Source organism: Triticum aestivum, chromosome 3A (assembly GCF_018294505.1).
Source record: "Triticum aestivum cultivar Chinese Spring chromosome 3A, IWGSC CS RefSeq v2.1, whole genome shotgun sequence".
NCBI classification, from domain to species: domain Eukaryota; kingdom Viridiplantae; phylum Streptophyta; class Magnoliopsida; order Poales; family Poaceae; genus Triticum; species Triticum aestivum.
In genome coordinates this window covers 518274274-518282384 of record NC_057800.1, presented here as the reverse complement: position 1 = coordinate 518282384, position 8111 = coordinate 518274274, and the positions used below count along the sequence as shown (strand labels likewise).

The following is an 8111-nucleotide window of genomic DNA, read 5'->3' as shown; positions in this document are numbered from 1 at the left end:
AGCTAAACTTTAGGACATATGGCCCAGTGCGTGAGCTAATGGCAGATCGGACGACCAGTAACTATCGGGATGTGAGATCTGATGGTCCAAAAGTCTGATGGCATGAGAGGGCTGATATTATGTTCAGTTTTACTATTCTAAATAACTATGGTTAAAGGAAATGGCTTGGAGGCAGCCTCTAGCCTTAGCGACAATGCTAGAACACTCTTGCTTAGAGGATAACCTTGCAGTGTATAACGACGGCCTCCAAAGCCTTAGGCAAGTATGGAGGCCATAAAATTCTACATTGTGGCTGCTCTAATGTGACATCTCAGCTTAATAGGAATGATGTACCATTCACATAAATAACAAGATGCATCTTCTTTTTCAAAAACTTATCCGAGAGAAATTTCAAAGTTCAGTGTGCTTGTCTTGGAGCAATTTAAGGATGAGTAACTGACCTGAAAGTTGATTTTGGGCACGCACAAATGAGGACAAAAAATGCAGAAAAGATTAGTATTGGTCTGTGAGGCCAGTCAAATCCTGGATGGTAGTCAAGCGGCAAGGAACCGGTGGGTAAATAAGTGGGTTTGGCCGGGGACTTACATCTAAGGCGACACATGGTTAGGGATTTTCTTCTTTTTTGGTTTCCTCATGTTTTCTTTTGATTTGGCTTCGGGTTTTTTCTAGGTTTCTGTTCTATTTTTTATTTTTTTTATTTTCTATCTTTATTATTTTCATTTTTCTTTTCTGTTCTTTTGTCCTATTACCATCATTTTTGTTTTCTACTCTAGTTCTTTTTTATTTTATTTTCTCTAGTTATCTTTTATTTTATTTTTGCTTTTTTATTATTTTTTCCATTTCTCAATTTAATTTCATGGTTTCTTATTGTTGAAAAGAAATTTATTTATTTTATGACAAACACATGAACATTTTTGTGAACACATGAATAGTTTCTAAAAATATATGATGTTTTTTAAAATGACACGACACATATCAAAATTACATGAACTTTTTCAAATTGCATGAACATTTTTTGGAAAATACATTGTTTTTATCATAAACTACATTGACATTTTCAATAAGACTTGAAAACTTTAAAAAATCATTTAAAAATTATCTAAAAGATATACACTTTCTAAAAAAAAATCATGAATAAATTTTCTAAATGTCATCAATGCTTTTTTTAAGTTGCATGAACATTGTTTTAAATGCATGCACTTTTCTGAAAATACACAAACATTATTTTAAAATATTTTATTAGTACATGATGGAAAAAATACAGGTAACCAGCTTAAATTACATGAACTAATTCTCTGACCTAAGATATTTTCGAAATATATATAAAAGGGGAGAAAGTAAAACGAAAGAGTGAAAATAAAATAAAGTAAAATACTCCTATGAAATAAAACAAAAAAGCAATAACTTTTCTTTTGCAGATGGCAAAAAATTAACTTAAAATCGAAAAAAGCATTAGTGTACTCATTGGGTCGGCTCGGGTGGAGCGAGGTGAGCCACTGGACGCTGCGCAGATAACAACCCCGTACTGCTAAAAAAAGAGATGAGAACCCCATGATTTTCCTTTTTTGCGAAAATGCCTAATGCCAAATGTATTAAGTTTCAAATGTCTTTACAAACACACCCATACAGAAAAATAAAATTACATTCAAATTCTTAAGGGTGCCGAAGTCTTCTTCCTCATATGCGTTCATCAGCGGTGCGCCGCATAGCTCGATGCAGCATGTGGGACTTCGCCTCGACGGAGCAACGGCTCGATGCAGCATGTGGGACTTCGCCTTGACGGAGCAAACTTTTTAAACCCAGAAAATTGTAGAAGCAATGGCCAGTGAGTCCTCGACGCGGACCAGGAAATGCTGACGGCCACAACCAGCGAAGCAAATCGTCACACTAGATAAGAAAACACCGATAAGGATCTGTAGAAACTTCAAAGACCACAAGCACCAGTCGAATCCGGCGGATCCGACCGGATCGAGATGACCCGCCGGATAACAGCCCCCAGTTACCTGAAGTTCCTAAAAAACATCAGCAGGTTCACCAAACTTCAATCTGTACAATACAGTAGGTGCCCTGGTCTGTATTACATAATTTTGCAGCTCATCAACTAAATGCACTGCTGCAGCTCATCAACTGAATGAACTGCACACACACATATATTTAAAGCATATGTACATGGGTCGCATCATGCGCAGATTGATCGGCATCGATACGAGGCACGGCCTGAAACATATTCCCCAGAGGATTAATAGTCGGCACCGGCATGATTATGCACGGCCTGAAACAATTTTGATGCTCTTTCCATTGCTGACGGACTGTGATCCTGTCATGTGAGGCTTCCGCTGAGCACGGCGGATGCTTGTGCCACGGCCCTGGCGACCCTGTGAACCTCGTGCTGCACCAGCTTCCAGGACGCCGAGGTGTTGCTGCTCCTCGCGGTGGCTATGGCGTCGGCTATACCAGGATACGACGCGGTGTCCCAGTCGTTCTGCTCCGATGGTCCGTAGATCTGCAACAGGCGACACTCGCAAATCAGAACTGGCCACAACTACGAACCGGGGGATCACGAGATACCGCGGTGAATCGCACGGAAGAGAAAGGTGTGGATGAGTTGTTCACTGACCAGATGCTTGTACCAGGCTTGCTTGAAGATGCCTTCCCGGTTAGTGAAGGCTCGCTCTGCCTGCATGAGCCGGTCGTTAAGCCCCCGGATCTTCATCGAGCCCTTGCTCAGCTGCTTGCTTGACAGCTCCCTTTGAATTTCCTGACAAAATTTCTGAAGTTAAAAAGCTAGCATATCCAAGATTGTATTGGCTGAGCGGCAATTCTGAAGCAACTGAGTTACCTTTCGCTCGCTGTTAACTTTGGTAGCTGCCTTTTTCAGAGCTCTGATTGAGTTGTACAACGGGGAGCAACTGACAGCCGTCCCCTCGGTTTCCTTCTCTACTACTTTTGTGTATGCCTGACAAGAAAAAAAACAAGAGGAAACAATTCAAGTTCATAAGGCTTGGAGCGATCTTCCTTTTTTGTATGCCCCTGCCTGCGAATGTTACTGCGTTCATTGGACGGTGTTACCTCAAGCTCGGTGGTGTAGGACATGTAATCGAACGGTATGATCTCTTCGTCAGCAAGTCTCAAAGCCATAATTCCCCAGATGCTAGCAGCTGTGAGATGATAATGTTAGGTTATGCTGTGAAGCTACCAAGTACTACTCACTCCGTTCACAAACTTAAGATGTTTTAGATATTTCAATATGGACTACATGCGAACTGAAATGAGTGAACAAACACACTAAAACATGTCTATGTGCATCCGGTTCAGAAAAAGGTTAGAACAACTTATATTTGTGAACGGAGGGAGTAACACACAGCACAAAAGGAATACGGGGCTGCACCTGCGACATGCCTACGGAACCCAGGGTCCGCGAACTTCTCCACCCATACAAAATCATCGTATAAAGAGTGGTAAACAGGATATCCTGGCCCTGTCAATGTCCAAGGAGCACCATTAGACATACGAGAAACCGCAAGAATAAAGAACAAGAAGTGCGCCCCTACCTTCTCCAAATATCAAGTTGGTTGATGGAATGCCAACATGTTGAACGAATGCTGCATAGTCTGATCCTCCATTGCCCAGTCGTTGAATCTTCATGCAGGATATCAGAGACAATATACGTTAACTACAGTAAAAAGCTAGGAACATTTTCAGAGTTGGAGCTGAAATTTAAAAATGAAGATTCAGAAATGAAACCCCGAAGCTGCAGGTTTCATTTTATGTACAAAGGAACCCAGAGTTTGACAGCAATCAGTACTATATACCGCAAGTGATAACGGTGTGCTAGCTGTATAAGGAAGTCATGTTACAACTCACCTTGGGAGAAGCATTGGATTTGACCCATGCATCATACACCGTCTGAGATGAGTTGTCGGGATCTTGAACCTTTGAATTGAAAAAAACAGAACGTTTTGAATTTTTGAACATCTTGTTATTAATAAGAAAAATAGCATAAGCATGATATTGTCACAGGCATTTGTTCAAAAAAAAAAATTTGTCACAGGCATGTGGTTCAAAGTTGAGGCACCCACTGTTCAGTGTTGACCACTCAACAGTTACTCTTTTGTATGACCAAAATCAAATAACTGACTATCAGTTAGGACTCTTTTGTATGTAAATATGTTACCCCCTCTGTGCCATAATATAAGAGCCTTTTTGACACCAAACTAGTATAAAAAACGCTCTTATATTATGGGACGGAGAGAGTACTTTTCTCTGGAACAATGTGCGTACCAGTTTCATTGTTTCAAGGAGTAGCTCATCCAGTTGGGGAGTTGTAGATGGGAGTAAAACCGGACCGACTACCGAAACATCAATATTCAGATATGCAACAGCTCTTGAGGAAAGCATCTCCCTGTTTTCTTCAACCCATTCAGTTGATCCTGTCTGCATAAACGTAAATTGTGATCAACATTGCAGCTGCTTGTAAGGTGCCTACGTGTACGTGTGTATAACAAACGAATGTTGTGCTCGAAGAGAGAGATTTACCAATCCGTACTCTTCTGCATCCCAGCTACAGAAAATGATTGTCCTTCGAGGTCTCCACCCTTGCTTTTGCAGCATCGAAAACCTTTGTGCTAGCTAGATGGACAGCAAGTGAAGTTAGCATGTTCAAGATTTGTGCTGATAAGTCAATTCCGATATTCAGAAAAAGCGGTCAGTATTAGTGTATTATGCCACGGTGCAGAGTTCAGAGAAAAGAACAGCCTACTGGATTGCTTAGAGAACATATGTTATAACACAAGAATCACCTCGATCATAGCTGCTGTTCCGCTGTTGGGGTCGGCGGCTCCGAACGTCCAGGCATCGCGATGGTTTCCCAGGATAACATATCTGTGTCATGAAAAGTTAAAATTGGTTAGCTTAGTCACATCCTTCATAGTAAATAAATAAGACTGGAACTGCTTCTCCTAACTGCAGATTGGCACGTCTGTAATATCGTTGTACCAAACCATGACGAAGTTGGATCAAATTGTTTGCTTCCAAGCAAGCTAGCTTGAGCAAAATAAAATAAAATAAAATGCAAGTCGGACTTGTGTACCCCATAGCCATTCGAGAATACAGGTTTATCACGGCGAAAGCAACAGATCAAATTTCTATATACAAAGCACAAATCAAGTGCCCCCATAGCCATTTGAGAATTCAGATTGATAGTATGAAGCTGGAGTAGTTGAATCTGAATAGGAGCAGATCAGATGCACCGTTTTGAAATATAGAAAGGGCGTAGCCGGAGAACTTTCTGATCAGTAAAGTGGAGCCCAAAGTGGTATGGGAATTAGGAAATCGTGCCACTTGACTAGGTTATTCAATTCAAAAAAAGAATTGGATGCACCAAGCAAGCAAAATAAGATGCACTTGACAGGAATATCATATATCTTACGGGGTGAAATTAGCTACACCTGAAGCTGAAGGTCTACGAATGGTCCAAAAGCAGTGCTCGGTATTTGGAAGTGCTCAGGCACGATGCATATTTTACTTCAACTTGCAGTCTAATAGAAGCTTCCGCGACAAGGCAGCGGAGGCATTTTAAAACCGAAAAGTTACACTACTAGTACTTGATGATGGTTGATGATGCAGGATGAGAGATAATGAGTTACCTGTCCGGCTCTTCTGCGCCTTCGATCACCGCGAAGACATTCTCAATCGTCGCCATCGTATCATTGCCCTGCAAATTCCAAGCAAAAGCATCGTACAACAATCGCACCTGAAAAAGAATCTGGCAAACGAGACAAAAGCGCCTCGAATTTAACGTACTTGATACGTCAGGTTCAGCACGGCCGGCCCTGGGCCAAGCCGGTACGCGGGGCTGCCGTCCCGGCCCTGCCAGCCCGCCGGCGCCTCGGCCCCGCCCAGGACCCGCTGGATCTCCGCCGCGTCCCGCGCCGACACCGGGAGCGCCGGGATGCCCGGCATGTCGTCGGTGGCCATGGCGTCCTCCACGCTCACGCGCTCGCACCCCTCGGACGACGCCCACATCGGCGTCGTCGGGTCGCCCACGCCCCGGAACAGGCTCCCCACCTGCACGCCGCTCGGGGGCAGCCACCGCGAGTCGGGGAACGTCCCCTCCCCGGCCGGGCCGCCGTACTCCAGCGGGTCGGGGTACACCAGCGCGGCCGCGGCGCCCGCCGCGCGCGCGTTGTGCACGATGTCCTCGCAGTGGATCCTCCCGTACCGCGCGAGCGCCACCTTTCCCGCGACGTCGACCCCGCGGGAGGCGAGGTAGGCGAAGTCCTCCTCGCGGCCGTAGTTGGCGTACACGGCCTCCGCGGACACCGACCCGGAGGCGGAGTAGGCGAAGAAGGTCGGGGTCACCTCGGCCGCGGCGCGCGCGTAGGGGTCGCTGGGGTAGGTGTCCTGGGTGAGGGAGAAGGGCTTGGCGGCGCGGCCGGGCCCCGCGGAGAGGGAGAGGGAGCGGTGGACGGGGTAGGAGAGGAGGACGGAGTAGGGCGTGATGTGCGACGGGATGGAGAGGGAGGAGAAGGCGTGGAGGACGTAGGCGGCGGTGAGGGAGTTGGCCTTGGTGCCGGCGACGTGGGGGTGCAGGGTGAGCGCGCGGAGGTGGGAGGCGGCGGTGTTGTTGGAGCCGAGGGAGAGGAAGAGGGAGCCGAGGTTGGGGGACGGGGTCGGCGGCGAGCGGAGGACGGCCAGGAGGAGGAGAGCGGCGGCCGCGGCGAGGGCGGCGAGTATGGAGGGGAGGAAGCGGCCGCGGCGATGGGGCTTGAACGGCGGAGGCGAGGGGGAGAGGAGGGAGGCGGCGTCGGGGCGGGACATGGCGGGAGACGGGGGTAGCTGGGAGGGAGAGCGGATGCAGGGAAGGGGTCAGTGGTAACGACTAGCTGCATTTGAAGTGATGATGGGTGCTCTGCTTTGCTCTGTTTCCACACCACCGAGATGGCCGCCTGCCGTTTCTTAACTTGCGGCGATCGCGACGTCTTGTATTGCGCGATGGCAATGCTAGCGCTGCACCTGCCGGCCGTGCGGCAACACTACGTACCACGGCATCATTTTTGGCCTCCTTCGCTCGGTTCGGTCACGCTCAGCTAATGCATGCTGAAAACCATATTCTATATTTATTTATTTTTGTCAGGGATTTTATATTTAATTTGGTTATTCATAAAATGCCAGCCTGTATTATAGGAGAACCACTAGCACGCAATTTAGTTGTAAGCACCTGTGGTTACGTGCAAGATATGTGGTGTGTTAACTTTTCGTTCCAGTGATGAGGTTACAAGGACACACACTTATATGCAGAACAGAGCAATTTAAACAACTATTCACACTACATTTGGGACTACAATAATAAGATTGCTCATAATAAAAACACGGCCTAAGCAGATAGCTATATTAGACACAACATACGGACTAAATAAAACACATTAAACATCCAGGATCAAGGCAAGTGCTTCGTCGTGCTTCTTGCACTTGGCCACCACCTCTTGCATCGAAAAGGTTGAGGTTGTGCGCCTTGAAGGTGACGAGGTAACCCACCTTCAGTTGGTGAGCTGCGGCGAAGCCCACCCACCCATTATCAAGGGCTAACCTTCAGTTGACCTCCCGGAGCGTGACCCTCTAGTTGCAGCCGGTGTCCTCAGAACGACTTTCGGTGCAATGTTGGTCATGTGCTTACGGAAGCCATCGGGGATTCGCAGTAATTCCAACACATGCGCTAAGATCACCTTATAGAAGTCCGTTGGACCTGCATCCTCATGAAAATGGCCGAAATTCGCCGCCTTGACCTGAAGCATCTTTGACGCACTGACCTCTGCCACCTCCTTGCCCTTCGACCAGTTACCCTCGGCAACATTGCTGAGCACAAGCTTCCCAACAGAGCACTGCAATGATGACATGAACAAGATCAATGAATGAACATGTAGCATGGACTGATCACGAAGATCAACACACTAACACGTATAGCCAACTACCATTGACATGGAAAACATTGAAACTACCGCACTACCATATAAGCAAACTCCTGATCTTGCCATTAGAAATCGTACAACAAGATTAAGAGTTTTCATGCCAACATGCACATGCCCAATTAGAGCCCTATCAAACCCTTAATC

The 8111-nt window shown here is 46.3% G+C and overlaps 1 protein-coding gene across 1 annotated transcript; it reads right to left on the bottom strand.

Annotated features, from left to right (window-relative positions):
• Positions 1-2047: 2047 nt before the first annotated feature.
• Positions 2048-6937, bottom strand: LOC123061961 (probable glutamate carboxypeptidase LAMP1). The gene is made up of 12 exons (XM_044485252.1): positions 5803-6937; positions 5646-5713; positions 4800-4881; positions 4537-4629; positions 4282-4434; positions 3865-3933; positions 3552-3639; positions 3389-3478; positions 3070-3158; positions 2840-2956; positions 2618-2758; positions 2048-2503 (listed from the first exon to the last, which is right to left on the bottom strand). Exons 1-12 carry the CDS (start codon positions 6817-6819, stop codon positions 2321-2323), a joined length of 2190 nt encoding a protein of 729 aa, XP_044341187.1. The 5' UTR covers positions 6820-6937; the 3' UTR covers positions 2048-2320.
• Between the last annotated feature and the right edge of the window lie 1174 nt (positions 6938-8111).